Raw genomic sequence first — 23,390 nt, 5'->3', positions numbered from 1 at the left:
TGAATACCTGGGGGAAAACAGGGGCAAATTTCAGCTCATGACTTCCTAAGAAAATTTTGGGGAGAGTCTCTGGTAAGGCAAGGAGTTTCAGAGGTTGGTAGCAGCAGTCTAGGGGGGGAAATTCAATTGTATATGCGCACCCGATCTCTGGTCTAAAGTGAAGGGAGATCAGGGGGCTCTGTTTAATTGGGGTTTCCTTCACTCTGATTGTGCCATGCAGTGCAGGGTTTAGCCACGTAAAATGGCTTAACCCAACCTGAATGAAATGCCAAAAGTCCTGTTTTGGCACCCAAACTGGTCACTTTTTGCACATTTGGGCTCGCTGGCATGGGGTGGCTGCAAGCAGAAATCCTGGTGCTGGCAGCTGTTTGTGGCCGAATGTAGCAACAGTTGAATTGCTTCATCAGGCGCCGGCACTGACAGCCACCAGCACAAACAATTGAATTCCCCCCTTGGAGACTGAAGTGAGGGGAAATTACAAGAGGAGAAGAGAAGTATAGTTTGGTGGCTGAGTAATAGAGCTGTGGAGCAACTCATAACCAGGTCAGATAGTGGAACCGTTATAGGCCCTACACACATGCCGATTTGTTTGAAAGATATAAACGATCTCGTTCATAAATGAACGAGAACTCGTTCATATCTTTCAGTGTGGAGGCTCCAGCGATGAACGATGCGCGGCCCCGCACTCGTTCATCGCTGGTCCCCCGTCGGCTGTGCATGCAGGCCAATATGGACGATCTCGTCCTTATTTGCCTGCACTTCAATGGAGCCGCGTGACGGGGGGAGTGAAGAAACGTCACTGCCCCCCTGCCGCAGGGTCGCCCATCGGACGTATCCGCCATTGGCAGCTCGGCGGCGGATCGGCATGTCTGTAGGGCCCTTAAGTGAAGGCTTTGTAAGTGCACAGGTGTATTCATTACTCACTGATACATTTTAAAAGATCCACAGGTGGTGCTCATTATTTCACTTGTGATTTTGTGAGGAGACCTGGAAAACATGCACTGTGTGGGCTCTTGAGGACCGAGTTTGAGAACCTGTGCTGTAGATAATGTTTGGCCAGAGAAAGGAATGACCGAGTGCTGCAACGGGAGTAGGAAATTAGTCTAGCCACAGCATTCAGGATAGGTTGTAGAGAGTGACAGGCGGATGAGGGAAGGGGATAAGAGGAGGATCAGGCTACAGTAGTCAAGGTGGGAGAGAATGAGCGAGTGCACCTGGGGTTATGGTTACTAGCAGTGATGCAGTGGAGGAGGTAACAGGACTGACTGCTAGAGGAACTGGATGTCAGGAGTGAAAGTGAGAGTAGGTTCAATGATGACACCTATGCAGCAGATGTGGGGAACAGGGGAGAGCATGGTGGTGATACGCATGAGGGAGATGTGGAGTGGCATGTAGTCAATACAAGGGGAAAGACAGTTAGGACATTAAGTTTGAGTTGACATTTGGTCATCCAGGTGAAGCTTTCAGACACAGATGGCCATATGGAGTAAGGAAGAAGTAAGAGGTTGTGTAGCAAAGGTAGATAGAGGTGGCAGTGAGTTTGCTGAGAAGGGAGCCCAGTACGAAGCCTTGAGGCTCTCTGATAGAGGAAGAGTCTGAAGTAGAGACCCTAAAGGATCACCTTGAGTGGTAAGATGCAAAGGACAAGGGATTGACTGGTTTTGAGGAGAAGTGTAGCCATGTCACCAGCAGAGAGGGCGAGTGAAGCTGCTGAAGAATTTTGGATGCAAGGGCAGCATAGAAATGTGGCCACAGTTAGAAAGGTAACGCCCAGAGATGGCTTGTTGAATTAAGTGTTGATAGTTTCTTGGTCAATGAAGAGGGAAAGGTTAAATGGTGAGCAAGGTGCTGTGATTGGATGGGGAAAGGAAGCGGGGGATCTTGTAGGGAGCAGGGTTGTAGGTTTAGGGGAGAGTGAAGATCTCTGACTTGGCTACAGAAGCGATGGAGATGTGTAATGGTAGGTAGCGCTGATGAGAGGCAATTTAGTGGTGGATGGTGTAAATGTTGTCTTTAAAGTAATTTGCGATATCCTTATGAGTGAGGGGGACGGGTGCAGAGGGATGACGGAGAAGATTATTTATGGTTGCCTGGGATAGCGCCGGTGTTGTGTGTAACAAGGGATGACTGTACCTCCCAACAGATGATAGATGGAGATTATCTGCCCCCTACTATTTCAAGTCAGATTTCTGGTTTGTTACAGCTCCTCACACCTTATACATGTGCGAGTTCTATAATTATGTCTTTATATGCTATCCTTTTTCACAGGTGTTGTAACTTGTACTAAAGGCCTGATTCATGTTTGTAAGTAAAACAAAAAAGCAAGCAACTCTGCAAAGATGTAACGTGCAAAGAGATTTGGGGGGGGGGGGGGGGGGTGTTCAAACTGATATCTAAATTGCACTGTTAAATAATCTGTCCAACATTTGTGGGCTGCATGCAAAAGCAGCCAGTATTTACCCTGCACAGAAAAACTATATCCCACCCAAATCTAACTCTCTCTGCGCATGTTACATCGGACCCACCTGCAATGTAGCATGGTTTTGCCCAGTTGCTTGCTTTTTTGCTTTACTTACAAACCTGAATCGGGCCTTAAGTTCCATGTAATGTGTGCTAAGTTCCAATAATGTGAATACTGTTTTTCATAAATATATTCTGTGGCCACGTTAATGTGCTAATGTCTGCTGCTGTTCTTCTGTTCCCCAGCAGTGCTGAGAATGTCTCGCCCCAGGTGTGCTACAAGCCCTGGAGCTATATTCCAAAGGGCATCATGCCAATCTTCTGGCGTGTAGTCTACTGGACATCCCAGTTCCTTACTTGGTAAGTGTAGTGGCACAGAGCATTGCCCTTTAAATGCGCTAGTTCTTTGCTTAAGCTGGGCACATACTATACATCTATCTGGCAGACCATCTGTTGAATCTGACTGGTTGGAATGGAAATCTGGTAATGACAATCGTCCATTTGCTCCCAAAAACTGGAAATCTAACAAAAACAGTTGTTGAGACAAATTTTTAAAACACGGATGTAACCAACTTGTCAACAGTTTTTGGCAGTTTTCCAGTGTTTGGGAGCAAATGAACGATTGTCATTCGCTCCCATGCATTAGCAGGTTTTAATTCCAACCAGTCAGATTGTACAGATGGTCTGCTATATGTATAGCGTATGCCCAGCTTAAGCAATTGCATGTGTATCTGTATGTATGGGATCCTGTCAGCAAATCCCAGCATTCAGGATGCTGGTAGTGATAATACTATTGCCGGGAGGGATGGGGTGGGGGGGGGGGGGGGGGGGTTTAAGGTTAGGCTGTGGAGAGGGGGGTTAGGGGTGGTTGAAGAGGAGGGTTAGCATACTTGCCTTCCTTCCAGGTGTAGAGATCCTGGGTGTCAGGATTCTGCTGTCTGTATTCTGACCACGGGGGTCCCAATACCATTACGCACGCGCACACACACACACACACACACACACACACACACACACACACACACACACAATCTCTATCTCTTGAAGGAGTTGTAGCATAAGGGTGAGGAAGGCACCATTGATGTGGGCACCTTAAGTTTGGAGTCGCTGAATTTGGCTTCGTATTAAGTCACGCAGATCTACACACCCTGTACAGATTAGTGGTGATGAGTAGATGGCGCTGCAACTAAGAAATAACGTTATTTCTGTACAGACTGAGATAAGAATGTGTCTGATCATTAAATGTGTCTGCGTCCTGCAGGATTCTGCTGCCGTTCATGCAGTCGTATGCGCGATCCGGGGGCTTCTCCATCACAGGGAAAATTAAAACTGCTCTGATTGAAAATGCCATCTATTACGGCACGTACCTGTTAATCTTTGGGGCGCTGTTAATATATGTTGCTGTGAACCCTAATCTTCATCTTGAGTGGTAAGTAGTTCTTGCTGCAGTGATTTCTCCTTTCCATTCATACAAAACGTTTTTTTGTCAGACTTTCTTTAGTTTTATGTAATAATGTCTTAAGTATGTTATCTCTCTCATACACATGTGAGGAAGATGCTTTTTGGATATTAATGTAAAAATCCAGGCTATCGACTCACAAGATCTATATTTTGCAATAAATGAAGATGTAAGCAACCAGCAATGTAACGTGAATGAGCTGCTGCTTGATCTGTGCCATCACTGGGTATAGACTGACGGCGTGTATAATACTCTTTCACCTTACCTAACACAGAGGCAGATGTATTAACCTGGAGAAGGCATAAGGAAGTGATAAACCAGTAATATGTGTAAGGTGATAAAGGAACCAGCCAATCAGATCCTAACTGTTAATTTACATATTGGAGCTGATTGGCTGGTGTCTTTCACCTTGCACTTCTCACTGGTTCCTTATGCCTTCTCCAGGTTAATACATCTGCCCCACAAATCAATAGGAGAGGCTGAAACTGCAAGTGAACGTGGCTCAGAGGATTCTGATTGGCTGTGAGCACCTTATGATCCCTTCACATCTAGTAATTTGCTGCTCTCTCCATCCAAGCAGACTGTCTGCTTCTGTATGTCCCAGGCATAAACCACACTTCGCAGCTTACAGTGTATTACTAAGCATTTGCCTCCATGGGTCTATGCAGTCGTAAAAAGACACGGTATTGGCTCCTCAAACTTTGTCTCCTCAGCCTGCTCCCAAAGTCTCCCAGTTGACTTTACCCATCGATCCATCTTAAATGCTGCTGCAGGGATTAATTATCCTCACACTACATGTCTACTACTTCAGATTGAAAGTGCTCTCACTGGTTCTCCAGAGTGCAATTTAATTGCCCTTAACGGCAATACCCTCAACACCACCCTCCCCCTTTGTACACCTCAAAATACACTCCCTGTTTCTTTCTTAGGGCCCAATTCAGACCTGGTCGATGCAGTGCGTTTTTGCACAGCGGACGATTATCGATTGACTGCGTATGCACCGCAATGCGCACCGCGCGTCGCCAAACAGGCATCAGCAAACCGTCAGTCATTCCCAAGCTGATTGACCTGAAGAGGGCGTTTGTGGGTGGTAACTGACAGTTTACTGGGAGTGTCGGGGGGAAATGCAGGAGTTCCCAAGCCAAGGGAGGGTGTGTGACGTCCGCTCTAGCCCCAATCAGCCTGTTCTCATCGCACTGTAGGAGTAAGTTCCGGCCTGCACACAGTGGAAAGATCATTCAATGGTGAGTGAGGTGCGAACGGATTTGCAGCTGTCTGCTGACAGAGGGACATTTTTTGCACGGCGTACACACGCGATCGCACACTTGTACGGACGAATTTACACTTCCCTTGGGCGGCGACTATCTGATCGCAGGACAGCAAAATTATCGGCACCGCGATCAGGTCTGAATCGGCCCCTTAGATATGTTGCTTCCATACTTGAAACCATTAAATGCTGTCTTACAGTGCAGAGCTTGCCATACTTCCTCCTACACTTGGCACGCTAATGCACAGTCGCACCTATACTACCCAGATTTGCACACTTTCATAATTTTCAAAATCTGCACACTGACCATCTATTGTTCCAGCAGGGCCCTCCCTCCCGCCCTTTTGTATTTATTTTAGCTGCCAAATATGCCCCTGACTCATGTATGTCATGTTCTGCCCCTACTGTCCTGCGCTGCGGAGCACTGTCGTTCTCTACAAATTTATGATGCTGAAATTCCATCCATTTTGAAGTTGAGAATCAACACCCCCCCCCCCCCCCCCCCCCCCCCCCCGCCTTCCCCAACAACATTATTTGAGATTGGAAATGTCATTAACCATTTTTCTCTAACGTCCTAGTGGATGCTGGGGACTCCGAAAGGACCATGGGGAATAGCGGCTCCGCAGGAGTCTGGGCACAAAGTAAAAGCTTTAGGACTAGCTGGTGTGCACTGGCTCCTCCCCCTATGACCCTCCTCCAGGCCTCAGTTAGATTTTGTGCCCGAACGAGAAGGGTGCAATCTAGGTGGCTCTCCTGAGCTGCTTAGAGTAAAAGTTTAAATAGGTTTTTTATTTTCAGTGAGACCTGCTGGCAACAGGCTCACTGCATCGAGGGACTTAGGGGAGAGAAACGAACTCACCTGCGTGCAGAGTGGATTGGGTTTCTTAGGCTACTGGACATTAGCTCCAGAGGGACGATCACAGGCCCAGCCATGGATGGGTCCCGGAGCCCGCGCCGCCGGCCCCCTTACAGATGCTGAAGCAAGAAGAGATCCATAAATCGGCGGCAGAAGACTTTCCTGTCTTCATAAGGTAGCGCACAGCACTGCAGCTGTGCGCCATTGCTCTCAGCACACTTCACACTCCGGTCACTGAGGGTGCAGGACGCTGGGGGGGGGGGGCGTCCTGGGAAGCAATGAATTTACCTTAGTTGGCGAAAAATACATCACATATAGCTCCTGGGCTATATGGATGTATTTAACCCCTGCCAGTTTTCCAGAAAAAAGCGGGAGAAGAGGCCCGCCGTGAAGGGGGCGGGGGCCTATCTCCTCAGCACACAGCGCCATTTTTCCCACACAGCTCCGCTGGTAGGAAGGCTCCCAGAATCTCCCCTGCATCCTGCAACTACAGAAACAAGGTAAAAAAGAGAGGGGGGGCACTTATTTGGCAAAATAACAGATATAAGCAGCTATAAGGGATAGACACTTATTGTAAGGTTGTCCCTATACATATATAGCGCTCTGGTGTGTGCTGGCAAACTCTCCCTCTGTCTCCCCAAAGGGCTAAGTGGGTCCTGTCCTCTATCAGAGCATTCCCTGTGTGTGTGCTGGGTGTCGGTACGTGTGTGTCGACGTGTATGAGGAGGAAAATGATGTGGAGGCGGAGCAATTGCCTATAATGGTGATGTCACCCCCTAGGGAGTCGACACCTGAATGGATGGCCGTAATTAAGGAATTACGTGACAGTGTCGGCACGTTACAGAAAACTGTTGACGACATGAGACAGCCGGCAGCTCAGTTAGTGCCTGTCCAGGCGTCTCAAACACCGTCAGGGGCTATTAAACGCCCATTACCTCAGTGGGTCGACACGGACCCAGACACAGACACTGACTCCAGTGTCGACGGTGAAGAAACAAACGTATTTTCCAGTAGGGCCACACGTTACATGATCACGGCAATGAAGGAGGTTTTGCACATCTCTGATACTGCAAGTACCACAAAAAGGGGTATTATGTGGGGTGTGAAAAAACTACCCGTAGTTTTTCCTGAATCGGATGAATTGAATGAAGTGTGTGATGAAGCGTGGGTTACCCCCGACAGAAAACTGCTAATTTCTAAAAAATTATTGGCACTATATCCCTTCCCACCAGAGGTTAGGGCTCGTTGGGAAACACCCCCTAGGGTGGATAAGGCGCTCACACGCTTATCAAAACAAGTGGCGTTACCGTCTCCAGAAACGGCCGCCCTTAAGGAGCCAGCAGATAGGAGGCTGGAAAATATCCTTAAAAGTATATACACACATACTGGTGTTATACTGCGACCAGCAATCGACTCAGCCTGGATGTGCAGTGCTGGGGTGGCTTGGTCGGATTCCCTGACTGAAAATATTGATACCCTGGACAGGGACAATATATTATTGACTATAGAACATTTAAAGGATGCATTCCTATATATGCGAGATGCACAGAGAGACATTTGCACTCTGGCATCAAGAGTAAGTGCGATGTCCATTTCTGCCAGAAGAGGATTATGGACGCGACAGTAGTCAGGGGATGCGGATTCCAAACGGCATATGGAAGTATTGCCGTATAAAGGGGAGGAGTTATTTGGGGGCGGTCTATCGGACCTGGTGGCCACGGCAACGGCTGGGAAATCCACCTTTTTACCCCAAGTCACCTCGCAGCAGAAAAAGATACCGCCTTTTCAGGCTCGGTCCTTTCGTCCCCATAAGGGCAAGCGGGCAAAAGGCCACTCATATCTGCCCAGGGGCAGAGGAAGGGGAAAAAGACTGCAGCAGACAGCCTCTTCCCACGACCAGAAGCCCTCCCCCGCTTCTGCCAAGTCCTCAGCATGACGCTGGGGCCTTACAAGCGGACTCGGGCACGGTGGGGGCCCGTCTCAAGAATTTCAGCGCGCAGTGGGCTCACTCGCAAGTGGACCCCTGGATCCTGCAGGTAGTATCTCAGGGGTACAAATTGGAATTCGAGACGTCTCCCCCTCGCCGGTTCTTGAAGTCTGCTTTACCAACGTCTACCCCCGACAGGGAGGCGGTATTGGAAGCCATTCACAAACTGTATTCCCAGCAAGTGATAATCAAGGTACCCCTCCTACAACAGGGAAAGGGGTATTACTCCACGCTGTTTGTGGTACCGAAGCCGGACGGCTCGGTGAGACCCATTTTAAATCTGAAAACCTTGAACACTTACATAAAAAGGTTCAAGTTCAAGATGGAGTCACTCAGAGCTGTGATAGCGAACCTGGAAGAAGGGGACTACATGGTGTCTCTGGACATCAAGGATGCTTACCTCCATGTCCCAATTTGCCCTTCTCACCAAGGGTACCTCAGGTTTGTGGTACAGAACTGTCACTATCAGTTTCAGACGCTGCCGTTTGGATTGTCCACGGCACCCCGGGTCTTTACCAAGGTAATGGCCGAAATGATGATTCTTCTTCGAAGAAAAGGCGTCTTAATTATCCCTTACTTGGACGATCTCCTGATAAGGGCACGGTCCAGAGAACAGTTAGAGGTCGGAGTAGCACTATCGCAAATAGTTCTACGACAGCACGGATGGATTCTAAATATTCCAAAATCGCAGCTGATTCCGACGACACGTCTGCTGTTCCTAGGGATGATTCTGGACACAGTACAGAAAAAGGTGTTTCTCCCGGAAGAGAAAGCCAGGGAGTTATATGACCTAGTCAGGAAACTCCTAAGACCAGGCCAGGTGTCAGTGCATCAGTGCACAAGGGTCCTGGGAAAGATGGTGGCTTCTTACGAAGCGATTCCATTCGGCAGATTCCACGCAAGAACTTTTCAGTTGGATCTGCTAGACAAATGGTCCGGATCGCATCTTCAAATGCATCAGCGGATAACCCTGTCTCCAAGGACAAGGGTGTCTCTCCTGTGGTGGTTACAGAGTGCTCATCTCCTAGAGGGCCGCAGATTCGGCATTCAGGATTGGGTCCTGGTGACCACGGATGCCAGCCTGAGAGGCTGGGGTGCAGTCACACAGGGAAAAAATTTCCAGGGCTTGTGGTCAAGCATGGAAACGTCACTTCAGGCAAGGCCTCTGCTTCAGGGTCAGCTAGTATTGATCCAGTCGGACAACATCACGGCAGTCGCCCACGTAAACAGACAGGGCGGCACAAGAAGCAGGAGGACAATGACGGAAGTGGCAAGGATTCTTCGCTGGGCGGAAAATCATGTGATAGCACTGTCAGCAGTGTTCATTCCGGGAGTGGACAACTGGGAAGCAGACTTCCTCAGCAGACACGATCTTCACCCGGGGGAGTGGGGACTTCACCCGGAAGTCTTCCACATGATTGTAAACCGTTGGGAAAAACCAAAGGTGGACATGATGGCGTCTCGCCTCAACAAAAAACTGGATAGATATTGTTCCAGGTCAAGGGATAAGAAGGAGAGGAGTAAAGACTATACTCGGGGCTCCGGATTGGCCAAGAAGGACTTGGTACCCGGAAATTCAAGAGATGCTCACGGAAGACCCGTGGCCTCTACCTCTAAGACAGGACCTGCTCCAGCAGGGACCATGTCTGTTCCAAGACTTACCGCGGCTGCGTTTGACGGCATGGCGGTTGAACGCCGGATCCTGAAGGAAAAAAGGCATTCCGGATGAAGTCATCCCTACCCTGATCAAAGCCAGGAAGGATGTAACCGTACAACATTATCACCGTATTTGGCGTAAATATGTTGCGTGGTGCGAGGCCAGGAAGGCCCCTACGGAGGAATTTCAACTGGGTCGATTCCTGCATTTCCTGCAAACAGGACTGTCTATGGGCCTCAAATTAGGGTCCATTAAGGTTCAAATTTCGGCCCTGTCGATATTCTTCCAAAAAGAACTAGCTTCTGTACCTGAAGTTCAGACGTTTGTCAAGGGAGTACTGCATATACAGCCTCCTTTTGTGCCTCCAGTGGCACCTTGGGATCTCAATGTAGTGTTGGGATTCCTAAAATCACATTGGTTTGAACCACTCACCACTGTGGACTTGAAGTATCTCACTTGGAAAGTGGTAATGCTGTTAGCCCTGGCTTCAGCCAGGCGTGTATCAGAATTGGCGGCTTTATCCTATAAAAGCCCTTACCTAATTTTTCATACGGACAGGGCAGAATTGAGGACTCGTCCTCAATTTCTCCCTAAGGTGGTTTCAGCATTTCACTTAAACCAACCTATCGTGGTGCCTGCGGCTACTAGGGACTTGGAGGATTCCAAGTTGCTGGACGTAGTCAGGGCCCTGAAAATATGTTTCCAGGACGGCTGGAGTCAGAAAATCTGACTCGCTGTTTATCCTGTATGCACCCAACAAGCTGGGTGCTCCTGCTTCTAAGCAGACGATTGCTCGTTGGATTTGTAGTACAATTCAGCTTGCACATTCTGTGGCAGGCCTGCCACAGCCAAAATCTATAAAAGCCCATTCCACACGGAAAGTGGGCTCATCTTGGGCGGCTGCCCGAGGGGTCTCGGCTTTACAACTTTGCCGAGCAGCTACTTGGTCAGGGGCAAACACGTTTGCTAAATTCTACAAATTTGATACCCTGGCTGAGGAGGACCTGGAGTTCTCTCACTCGGTGCTGCAGAGTCATCCGCACTCTCCCGCCCGTTTGGGAGCTTTGGTATAATCCCCATGGTCCTTTCGGAGTCCCCAGCATCCACTAGGACGTTAGAGAAAATAAGAATTTACTTACCGATAATTCTATTTCTCATAGTCCGTAGTGGATGCTGGGCGCCCATCCCAAGTGCGGATTGTCTGCATTACTTGTACATAGTTATTGTTACAAAAATCGGGTTATTGTTGTTGTGAGCCATCTTTTCAGAGGCTCCTTCTGTTATCATGCTGTTAACTGGGTTCAGATCACAAGTTGTACGGTGTGATTGGTGTGGCTGGTATGAGTCTTACCCGGGATTCAAAATCCTTCCTTATTGTGTACGCTCGTCCGGGCACAGTATCCTAACTGAGGCTTGGAGGAGGGTCATAGGGGGAGGAGCCAGTGCACACCAGCTAGTCCTAAAGCTTTTACTTTGTGCCCAGTCTCCTGCGGAGCCGCTATTCCCCATGGTCCTTTCGGAGTCCCCAGCATCCACTACGGACTATGAGAAATAGAATTATCGGTAAGTAAATTCTTATTATTTCTTATGTTGTGTGTGTGTATATATTTGATCTGAATTTCCTTTCTCACTTTTTGAGGTATCAACTACAAACAATTGGGATAGCGGCTGCCAACACATGGGGTCTGTTCCTCCTGGTCCTGCTGCTGGGGTACGGTCTGGTGGAGATCCCTCGCTCTCATTGGAAAGGAGCAAGGAAAGGCTATCTGCTCATGAAAACTTATTTCAAAGCAGCCAAACTAATGACTGAGAAAGCAGATGCGGAGGAGAACCTAGAAGATGCCATGGAGGTGAGATCATTGTGGCTGGTGGTGGTGGTGTTTTTGTTATTACCAGTTATTTATATAGCGCACACATACTCCGCAGCGCTGTACAGAGAATATTTGCCCATTCACATCGGTCCCTGCCCCAGTGGAGCTTACAGTCTATATTCCCTTTTAAGTGCGAGATACTCCCGCACCAGAATAATAAGTGATCAGTATTCTCTGGGAAATATTAATTGCGTAATATTTTATGTTGATAAGCAAATATTTCAACATAAAACGTATGTAGATGGTGCTGCTTGTTGATTCATGTATACATATAAAAGCTTCAAGAAAAAAAAAAAAAAGAGAATCAACTTGATACCAGCAGCACTCTTTCCCTTCCACAAGAAAATGAATTCTTTATTCTCTTAAATATAATTTTCTCCAACGTCCTAGAGGATGCTGGGACTCCGTAAGGACCATGGGGATAGATGGGCTCCGCAGGAGACATGGGCACTTTAAGAAAGACTTTGACTCTGGGTGTGCACTGGCTCCTCCCTCTATGCCCCTCCTCCAGACCTCAGTTTGATACTGTGCCCAGAGGAGCTGGGTGCATTTCAGGAGCTCTCCTGAGTTTCCTGTAAGAAAGTATTTTGTTAGGTTTTTTTATTTTCAGGGAGCTCTGCTGGCAACAGACTCCCTGCATCGTGGGACTGAGGAGAGAGAAACAGACCTACTTCTCTGAGTTTCAGGGCTCTGTTTCTTAGGCTCCTGGACACCATTAGCTCCAGAGGGAGTCAGAACACAGGTCTCACCCTGGAGTTCGTCGGAGCCGCGCCGCCGTCCTCCTCACAGAGCCGGAAGATAGAAACCGGGTGAGTATGAGAGGAAAATATCTTCAGAGGCAGCAGAAGACTTCATTGATCTTCACTGAGGTAACGCACAGCACTGCAGCGGTGCGCCATTGCTCCCATACACCTCACAAACGGCAGTCACTGTAAGGGTGCGGGGTGCGGGGGGGGGGGGGGGGAGGGGAGCAATATAAACCTCTTATTTGGCAAAAGAAAGCATATATACAGCTGGACACTGTATATATGCAGGAGCCCCCGCCAATTTTACACTTTTAGCGGGACAGAAGCCCGCCGTCGAGGGGGCGGGGCTTCTTCCTCAGCACTCACCAGCGCCATGTTTTTCTCCACAGCACCGCTGAGAGGAAGCTCCCCGGACTCTCCCCTGCTTATACCACGGTAGAAGAGAGGGTTTTAATGAAGAGGGGGGGCACCTAATTCGGCACAGATAATAACAGCGCTACGGGGTAAACATTAAATTGCTGTGTTTTTCCTGGGTCATATTGCGCTGGGGTGTGTGCTGGCATACTCTCTCTCTGTCTCTCCAAAGGGCCTTGTGGGGGAATTGTCTTCAGAAGAGCAGTCCTTGAGTGTGTGGTGTGTCGTTACGTGTGTGTCGACATGTCTGAAAAAGGCTCTCCTAAGGAGGAGATGGAGCAAATGTGTGTGGTGTCTCCGTCAACGCCTGATTGGATATGTGAAATTAGGTGCTAAGATGAATTTATTACACAAAAGATTAGAGAACAGACAGGGAATCTACCCTTGTCTGTCCCTATGTCGCAGAGACCTTCAGGATCTCACAACGCTCACTATCCAAAATAATAGACACTGATATCGACACGGAGTCTGACTCCAGTGTCGACTACGATAATGCAAAGTACGGCCAAAACTGGCAGAAAAGTATTCAATATATGATTATTGTAATAAAAAAATGTTTCTCTAACGTCCTAGTAAATGCTGGGGACTCCGTAAGGACCATGGGGAATAGACGGGCTCCGCAGGAGATAGGGCACTTTAAGAAAGCTTTGGATTCTGGGTGTGCACTGGCTCCTCCCTCTATGTCCCTCCTCTAGACCTCTGTTAGATCCTGTGCCCAGAGGATGAAGGGCGCACTGCAGGGAGCTCTCTTGAGTTCTTTGCTATAGAAAGCATTTTTGTTTTGGATTTTTACTTTTTTACAGGGAGCACTGCTGGCAACAGGCTCCCTGCATCGAGGGACTGAGGAGAGAGGGGCAGACCTACTTAACTGATAGGATCTGCTGCCTCAGCTACTGAACACCATTAGCTTCAGAGGGGGTGAACACAGGTTCGTCCTGGGCGTCCACCCCCGGAGCCACGCCGCCGTTCTCCTCACAGAGCCAGAAGAGCAGAAGCAAGAAGACGTCTCAGGCGGCAGAAGCCTTCAGCTTCACAGAGGTAACGCACAGCACTGCAGCTGTGCGTCATTGCTCCACATCACCTCACACACTCCGGTCACTGTATGGGTGCAGGGCGCAGGGGGGGGCGCCCTGGGCAGCAATAGTAACACCTCTTGGATGGCAAATAGGTATATACATGTACAGCTGGGCACTGTACATGTATATAATTGAGCCCCCGCCATTTTTTCACGATTTTGAGCGGGATAGAAGCCGGCCGCCGAGGGGGCGGGGCTTCTCCCTCAGCACTCACCAGCGCCATTTCTCTCTCCACAGAACGCTGAGAGGAAGCTCCCCGGACTCTCCCCTGCTTACACACGGTGAAGGGGGTTTAAAAAGAGAGGGGGGGGGGGGGCACATAATTGGCGGATACAATATAATACAGCGCTGCTGGGGAAAAACATTCTGTGTTGGTCTCCAGGTTGTTGCGCTGGGGTGTGTGCTGGCATACTCTCTCTGTCTCTCCAAAGGGCCTTTCAGGGGATACTGTCTTCAGAAAAAGTTTCCCTGGGTGTGTGCAGTGTGTCGGTACGGGTGTGTCGACATGTTTGATGAGGAAGGCTCGCTACATGTGGAGGGGGAGTGCTTGAATGTCAGGTCGCCGTCGGCAGCGCCGACACCGGACTGGGTGGATATGCTAAATGTCTTGAATGCAAATGTAAATCTTCTGCATAAAAGATTAGACAAGGCTGAAGGTAGGGATCAGTCGGGTAGCCAGCTCGTGCCTGTCCCTGGGGAGCCAGGACCTTCAGGGTCTCAAAAGCGCCCCATATCCCAGGTCGCTGACACAGATACCGACACAGATACTGACTCTAGTGTCGACCTATGAGGATGCAAAATTACAGCCGAAGGTGGCAAAAGGTATTAGGTACATGATTATTGCCATAAAGGAGGTTTTGCATATCACGGAAGAAACCCCTGTCCCTGACGCGAGGGTTCACATGTATAAAGGGAAAAGGCCTGAAGTCACGTTTCCGTCCTCATTTGAGCTAAGCGAATTATGCGAAAAGGCTTGGGAATCTCCAGATCGGAGACTACAGGTTCCCAAAAGGATTCTCATGGCGTATCCCTTTCCACAGAAGGATAGGATACGATGGGAATCTGCGCCTAAAGTAGACAAGGCGCTGACACGCTTATCCAAGAAGGTGGCACTGCCTTCTCCGGATACAGCTTCCCTCAAGGATCCTGCTGATCGCAAGCAGGAAATCACCCTGAAGCACATTTACACACATTCAGGAACTGTAGTTAGGCCGGCCATGGCGTCTGCCTGGGTTTGTAGTGCTGTCGTGGCATGGGCAGACTCCTTATCTACGGAGATTGACACCTTAGATAGGGATGCCATCCAAATGACCATGGAGCATATCAGAGATGCTGCCTTGTATATGAGGGATGCTCAGAGAGACATTTGTTTACTAAGCTCTAGAATATATGCTATGTCTATTTCTGCTAGGCGGCTCTTGTGGATCCGACAGTGGACGGGAGACGCCGACTCGAAGCGGCATATGGAGTCATTGCCGTACAGGGAGGAGGAATTGTTTGGAGAAGCCCTCTCGGACCTAGTCTCTACTGCTACGGCCGGTAAATCGAATTTTTTACCTTATGTTCCCCCGCAGCATTCTAAGAAGGTACCGCATTATCAAATGCAGTCCTTTCGTTCCAATAAAAACAAGAAGGTACGAGGATCGTCCTTCGTTGCCAGAGGTAACGGTAAGGGAAAACGGTTGCACTCAGCTAGTTCCCAGGAGCAGAAGTCCTCCCCTGCTTCCGCAAAGTCCACAGCATGACGCTGGGGCTTTCCGGGGAGAGTCAGATCAAGTGGGGGCACGTCTTCGTCTTTTCAGCCATGTCTGGGTTCAATCGCAGGTGGATCCCTGGGCAATAGAGATTGTTTCCCAGGGATACAGACTGGGATTCGAAGACATGCCCCCTCGCCGGTTTTTCAAATCGGCTCTGCCAGCTTCCCTGTCAGAGAGGGAGCTAGTGTTAGCGGCAATTCACAAATTGTACATTCAACAGGTGATAATCAAGGTTCCTCATCTCCAGCAAGGAGAGTGTTATTATTCATCCCTGTTTGTGGTACTGAAACCGGACGGTTCGGTCATACCCATTCTAAATCTAAAATTCCTGAACCTGTACTTGAAGAGGTTCAAGATGGAATCGCTCAGAATGGTCATCGCCAGCCTGGAGGGAGGGGATTGGATGGTGTCCCTGGACATAAAGGATGCGTACCTTCATGTTCCGATTTTCCCCCCTCACCAGGCGTTTCTGAGATTTGCAGTACAGGATTGTCACTACCAATTTCAGACGTTGCCGTTTGGTCTTTCCACGGCCCCGAGAATTTTCACCAAGGTAATGGCGGAAATGATGGTGCTCTTGCGCAAGCAGGGGGTCACAATTATCCCGTACTTGGATGATCTCCTTATAAAGGCAAGATCTCGGGAGAAGTTGCTGGACAGCGTGTCTCTGTCCGTGAAGACGTTGCAGAGGCACGGTTGGATTCTCAATTTACAGAAATCCCAGCTAGTGCCTGCAACGCGTCTGACCTTTTTGGGCCTGATTCTAGACACAGACCAAAAAAGAGTTTTTCTTCCGGTGGAGAAGGCTCAGGAGCTCATAGCCCTGGTCAGGAACCTTTTAAAGCCAAAAAAGGTTTCTGTGCATCATTGCACAAAAGTTCTGGGGAAGATGGTGGCTTCATACGAGGCCATCCCCTTCGGCAGGTTCCATGCGAGGACCTTCCAATGGGACCTATTGGACAAATGGTCCGGGTCCCATCTACATTTGCAGAAACGGATCACCCTGTCTCCCAGGGCCAGGGTATCTCTCCTGTGGTGGCTGCACAGTGCTCACCTCCTAGAGGTTCGCAGGTTCGGCATTCAGGACTGGATCCTGGTGACCACGGACGCGAGCCTCCGAGGTTGGGGAGCTGTCGCACTGGGAAGAAATTTCCAAGGTCTCTGGTCAAGCCTAGAGACTTGTCTCCACATAAATGTCCCGGAGTTAAGGGCCATTTACAACGCCCTACGCCAGGCGGAGAAATGGCTTCAGAACAAACCGGTTCTGATTCAGTCGGACAAGGTCACGGCAGTGGCTCATGTAAACCGCCAGGGCGGCACAAGGACCAGAGTCGCCATGGCAGAGGCGTCCAGGATTCTGCGCTGGGCGGAAGGCCATGTAAGCGCGCTATCAGCAGTGTTCATCCCTGGGGGTGGACAACTGGGAGGCGGACTTCCTCAGCAGGCACGACCTGCATCCGGGAGAGTGGGGACTTCATCAAGAAGTCTTCACACAGATCGTGGATCGGTGGGAACTGCCTCAAATAGACATGATGGCGTCCCGTCTCAACAAAATGCTAAAGAGGTATTGCGCCAGGTCAAGAGACCCTCAGGCGGTAGCGGTAGACGCTCTGGTGACACCATGGGTATTCAGATCGTTCTATGTGTTTCCTCCTCTGCCTCTCATACCCAAAGTGTTGAGATTAATAAGACTAAGAAGGGTCAGAGCAATTCTCATTGTTCCAGATTGGCCAAGGAGGTCTTGGTATCCGGATCTGCAAGAGTTGCTCACAGAAGATCCGTGGCCTCTTCCTCTAAGGCAGGACCTGCTGCAGCAGGGGCCCTGTCTGTTCCAAGACTTACCGCGGCTGTGTTTGACGGCATGGCGGTTGAACGCCGGGTCCTAGCGGAAAAAGGCCTGATCAAGGCTAGGAAGGATGTGACATCGAAACATTATCACCCTATATGGCGGAAATATGTTTCTTGGTGTGAGGCCAGAGCTGCTCCTACGGAGGAGTTCCATTTGGGCCGTTTGCTTCACTTCCTTCAAACGGGGGGAGTGAATAAAGGTCCAAATTTCGGCCTTATCCATTTTTTTTCAAAGAGAATTGGCTTCTCTTCCTGAAGTACAGACTTTTGTGAAGGGCGTGCTGCATATTTAGCCTACCTTTGTGCCTACGGTGGCGCCTTGGGATCTTAACGTGGTATTGTTTCCTCAAGTCACCTTGGTTTGAACCACTCAAAACAGTGGAGTTGAAATACCTCACTTGGAAAGTGGTCATGTTGTTGGCCTTAGCTTCTGCAAGGCGTGTCTCGGAATTAGCGGCTTTATCATACAAAAGCCCATACCTGATTTTTCACGTGGATAGGGCAGAGTTGAGGACGCGGCCTCAATTTCTGCCCAAGGTGGTCTCATCTTTTCATATGAACCAACCTATTGTCGTGCCTGTGGCTACACGGGACTTGGAGGATTCTGAGTCCCTGGATGTGGTCAGGGCTTTGAAGATTTATGTGACCAGAACAGCTAGGACCCGGAAGACGGAAGCTCTGTTTGTTCTGTATGCGGCCAACAAGGTTGGCGCTCCTGCTTCAAAGCAGACTATTACTCGCTGGATCTGTAACACGATTCAGCAGGCGCATTCTACGGCAGGATTGCCATTACCTAAATCGGTTAAGGCCCATTCCACTAGGAAGGTGGGCTCTTCTTGGGCGGCTGCCCGAGGGGTCTCGGCATTACAGCTTTGCCAAGCGGCTACTTGGTCAGGTTCCAACACTTTTGCGAAGTTCTATAAGTTTGATACCCTGGCTGAGGAGGATTTTGTGTTTGCTCAATCGGTGCTGCAGAGTCATCCGCACTCTCCCGCCCGTTTGGGAGCTTTGGTGTAATCCCCACGGTCCTTACGGAGTCCCCAGCATCCACTAGGACGTTAGAGAAAATAAGATTTTACTTACCGGTAAATCTATTTCTCGTAGTCCGTAGTGGATGCTGGGCGCCCGTCCCAAGTGCGGACTTCTTCTGCAAGACTTGTATATAGTTATTGCTTCAAAAAGGGTTATATTATAGTTGGTCGGTCTTGAACCGAGGCTATGTTAATTGTTCATACTGTTAACTGGGTAGTTATCACAAGTTATACGGTGTGATTGGGGTGGCTGGTATGAATCTTGCCCTTAGATTACAAAAATCCTTTCCTCGTACTGTTCATATCCTCTGGGCACAGTTTCTCTAACTGAGGTCTAGAGGAGGGACATAGAGGGAGGAGCCAGTGCACACCCAGAATCCAAAGCTTTCTTAAAGTTCCCTATCTCCTGCGGAGCCCGTCTATTCCCTTACGGAGTTCCCAGCATCCACTACGGACTAGGAGAAATAGATTTACCGGTAAGTAAAATCTTATTTTTGCATATCACTGATGACTCATCTGTCCCTGACACGAGGGTACATATGTTTAAGGGGAAGAAAGCTGAGGTAAATTTCCCTCCTCTCATGAAGAAAAAGAGCGGGAATCTCCAGACAAGAAGCTGCAGCTTCCCAAAAAGAATTCTCAGGGAGTATCCTTTCCCTAATGGGGCCAGGATACGATGGGAACCTTCCCCTAGGGTGTACAAGGCACTGACACGTTTACCCAAAAAAGGTAGCGCTGACTTTACAGCTATCCTCAGGGATCCTGCAGATAGCATGCAGTAAAAGTACTTTGAAGTCCATTTACACACATTCTGGTACACTACTCAGACCGGCGATTGTGTCGGCATGGGTTTATAGCGCTGTAGCAGCGTAGACAGATACCTTATCAGCGGAGATTGAAACACCCTAGATAAGGATAAAGGATACCATGTTAATGTCCCTAGCCTAGCATGTGTGTGTGTGTGTGTGTGTGTGTGTGTGTGTATGTATGTATATGTATATGTATATGTATATATATATATATATATATATATATACACATACACACACACACACACACACACACACACACACGTTGAGTATCCAAATATTCCGAAATACGGAATTTTTTGAGTGAGATAGTGAAACCTTTGTTTTCTGATGGCTCTCTGTATGCAAACTTTGTTTAATACACAAAGTTATTAAAAATGTTGTATTAAATGACCTTCAGGCTGTGTGTATAAGGTGTATATGAAGCATAAATGAATTGTGTGAATGTACACACACTTTGTTTAATGCACAAAATTAATAAAAATATTGGCTAAAATGACCTTCAGGCTGTGTGTATAAGGTGTATATGTAACATAAATGCATTCTGTGCTTAAATTTGGGTCCTATCACCATGATATCTCATTATGGTATGCAATTATTCCAAAATACGGAAAAATCCCATATCCAAAATACTTCTGGTCCCAAGCATTTTGGATAAGGGAGACTCAACCTGTACGTGTATATGTATGTATGTGTGTGTGTATATGTATATATGTGTGTGTATATATATATATATATATATATATATATATATATATATATATATATATATATATATATATATATATATATATATATATATATATATATATATATATAATAAAAAACATGCCCAGAGGGACGTTAGTCTACTGGGTTCTAGAGTCAGCGCTATGTCGATTTCTGCAAGACGTGTCCTGTGGAACATGCAATGGACAGGTGATGCCGACTAAAAGAGGCATATGGAGCTGTTGCCTTACAAGGGTGAGGAATTGTTCGGAGAGGGCCTCTCTGATCTAGTCTCCACGGCTACGGCAGGTAAATCAAATTTTTTGCCATATATCCCCTCACAATCTAAGAAAGCGCCTCATTATCGAATGCAGTCCTTTCGTTCCAATAAAAGCAAGAGAGCACGTGGATCGTCCTTTCTTGCCAGAGGTAAGGGCAGAGGGGAAAAAGAGGATTTTGGTACTCACCGATAAATCAATTTCTCTGAATCCTCTAGGGGACACTGGAGTCCTATACAGTAGGGGTGTGAAGCCTGCAACCGGAGGTGTGGCACAATCTAAAATTAGCATTGTCTGCACAGCCGGCTCCTCCCCCTTCACATCTTTCCTCCCTCAGTTTGAAAAATGTGACTGAGAGAATAGGACATGGCGAGGAACCGAACCGTACAACATATCAAACAGCATCCAAGAACTCTTAACCGAATAACTAACGCTGTTTGCACGAAGTGATTAAACAAGAACTTTGAACACAGCAGGTTGACAGCACCGAGGCGGGCGTCCAGTGTTCCCTAGAGGATTCAGAGAAATGGATTTATCGGTGAGTACCAAAATCCTCTTTTCTCTTTCATCCACTAGGGGACACTGGAGTCCTATACAGTACGGGACGTCCCAAGGTTATCCCCCAGGGAGGGAGTGCTGTCGGTGGCCTGCAAAACTAAATGTCCGAACTTAGAGTCTCCGGACGCAAAAGTATCAAACTTTTACAATTTCGCAAACGTGTGGGCTGAAGACCACGTCGCCGCTCTGCATAGTTGAGTAGTGGAAGCACCCCTGGCAGCTGCCCACGAGGCACCCACTGATCGGGTAGTATGGGCACCCGTCTGAACCGGAACCGGTTTGCCACAGGAAATATAAGCTTGCCGAATGGCAAGTCTAATCCATCTAGACAAAGACTATTTATATGCTGGCCAACCCTTCTTTGGCCCATCATAAAGGACAAACAAATGGTCCGACTTCCTGAAGGACGACGTAACCTGTACGTATACGCGTAAAGATCGGACAACATCCAATGACACGTCCTCATCTGTGAGTCCCTGGAAAGATGGGACCACTATTGGCTGGTTTACGTGAAACCCCGAAACCACCTTCGGAAGGAAGTCTGCTCTTGTACGGAGTTCCGCCCTATCCTCATGAAACACTAAGATGGGACTCTTACAGGATAAGGCTCCCAACTCAGAAACCCACCTAGCCGAAGCCAAGGCAAGTAATAACGTGACCTTCCAAGAGAGATATTTCAGGTCTGTTCTTGTCAACGGCTCAAAAGTCTGTGACTTCAAATATTCTAACACCAAATTTAAGTCCCATGGTGCCGTGGGAGGACGAAAAGGGGGTTGAATCCTCAGAACACCTTATAAAAAGGTTTGAATCTCTGGCAAGGATGCTAACCGCTGGTGAAAAAGGATGGAGAGAGCCGAAATCTGAACCTTCAGAGAGCCCAGTCTGAGCCCTCCATCTAGACCGGCCTGAAGGAAAAGGAGAAGTCGAGATAAGTGGAAGTTCGTTGAATTCCATCCCCGTTCCTGACACCAAGCCATGTACCGTCTCCAAATCCTGTAGTAGTGCCTGGCTGTGACTGGTTTCCTTGCGGCAATCACTGTAGGAATGGCCTCTGTTTCTTAAGATCCGGGTTTCAATAGCCACGCCGTCAAACGCAGCCTGTTCAGGCCGGGGTGTGGGAACGGTCCCTGAGATAGCAGGTCCTCTCTCTGAGGTAACCTCCAAGGATCTTCCGCAAGTAACCCCCACAGGTCTGAGTACCAACTTCTGCGGGGCCAATCTGGTGCGATTAGAATTGCCCACACTCGTTCCCGCTTCACCCTTTTCAGAACCCTGGGTATGAGTGGGAATGGTGGAAATATGTAAACCCTCCTGTAACACCAAGGAAGTGTTAATGCGTCCACTCCTTCTGCTGCGGGATCTCGAGTCCTTGACACATATCTGGGCAGCTGATGGTTTTGTCGAGACGCCATTAGGTCCACCTGAGGCAGACCCCATCTTCTCACAACCATGTCGAAAATCCGTGGATGTAGGCACCACTCTCCCGGATGCATGTCCTTGCGACTGAGGTAATCTGCTTCCCAGTTTTCCACACCTGGAATGAACACTGCCGAGAGAATGATGTCTCGTCTTTCTGCCCACAACAAGATCTTTGTGGCTTCCTTTAACGCCATCCTGCTCTTTGTTCCTCCTTGACGGTTTATGTAAGCCGTCGTTGTGACATTGTCCGACTGAATCCTGATGTGTTGATTCATGACTAGGTCTTCTGCTAAGAGAAGCGCATTGTAAACTGCTCTTAGTTCGAGGATATTTATGGGTAGTTTGCTCTCCTGTAGCGTCCACCGTCCTTGAAACTGATGGTCCTCTAGGACGGCTCCCGAACCTCTGAGACTGGCGTCCGTTGTCAGGTTCCTCCAATCCGAAATGCCGAATTTCTTGCCAGCTGCAAGGTTTTTGTGTAACGACCACCATATCAAGGAGACCCGTACTTGCGGTTGAAGTCTGATTCTCTGATGGAGAAGCCAGTGCGAGCCTGCTCCCCGAGCAGTGAGGTTTATTTGGAATGGTCGGGAATGAAGTCTGTCGTACTGGAGAGCTTCGAACGACTCCACCATCTTCCCAAGAAGTTGCACACAGAGGAGCAGAGAAACAGTTTGCGTCCTCAGTACCTGAGCCACTAATCTCTGTAGGTCCTGGACCGTGTTCTCTGGTAGGAACACACGTAATAGTACCGTGTCCAAGATGAGACAGCGGAATTGAATCCGTTGAGTCGGTATGAGGTTTGACTTTTGGAAATTGACAATCCATCCATGTTGAATTAGAAATTGATGGGATGTCTGAACATCCTTGAGCAGTCGATTCTGAGATGGTGCCTTGATCAGTAAATCGTCCAGATAAGGTATAATCGTGACCCCCAACAGTCTCAGTCCTGCAACCATGATAGCCATGATCTTTGTGAAGATTCTTGGGGCTGATGATAGACCCGAACGGCAAGGCCTGGAATTGGTAGTGATCCGCCACCAGTGCGAACCTTAAGTAAGCCTGGTGAGGAGTCCAGATTGGAATATGCAGATATGCATCTTTTATGTCCATGGATACCATGAACTCGCCCTGTTCTAAGCCTGCAATGACTGATTGGATTGATTCCATCTTGAATTTGTAGACCTTT

General features: G+C 48.5%; 1 protein-coding gene across 3 annotated transcripts in view; it reads left to right on the top strand.

Moving 5' to 3' along the window:
• Nucleotides 1–23,390, top strand: part of LMBRD2 (LMBR1 domain containing 2) — a 63,491-nt gene that overhangs the window by 9,162 nt on the left and 30,939 nt on the right. For 2 of the 3 annotated variants that reach the window (XR_010243901.1, XM_063960949.1), the window contains exons 4-6: nucleotides 2,707–2,820; nucleotides 3,722–3,889; nucleotides 11,326–11,536. Coding sequence is in view for 2 of the 3 variants with exons in the window: in XM_063960949.1 (XP_063817019.1) it covers nucleotides 2,707–2,820; nucleotides 3,722–3,889; nucleotides 11,326–11,536 (493 nt within the window). In the remaining variant the exon portion in view is untranslated. The remainder of the gene's footprint in view (nucleotides 1–2,706; nucleotides 2,821–3,721; nucleotides 3,890–11,325; nucleotides 11,537–23,390) is intronic. The other variant, XM_063960963.1, reaches the window with a different exon arrangement.

The sequence above is a fragment of the Pseudophryne corroboree genome, chromosome 1, assembly GCF_028390025.1.
Source record: "Pseudophryne corroboree isolate aPseCor3 chromosome 1, aPseCor3.hap2, whole genome shotgun sequence".
NCBI lineage: Eukaryota > Metazoa > Chordata > Amphibia > Anura > Myobatrachidae > Pseudophryne > Pseudophryne corroboree.
This window is presented reverse-complemented; position numbering and strand designations above follow the sequence as displayed.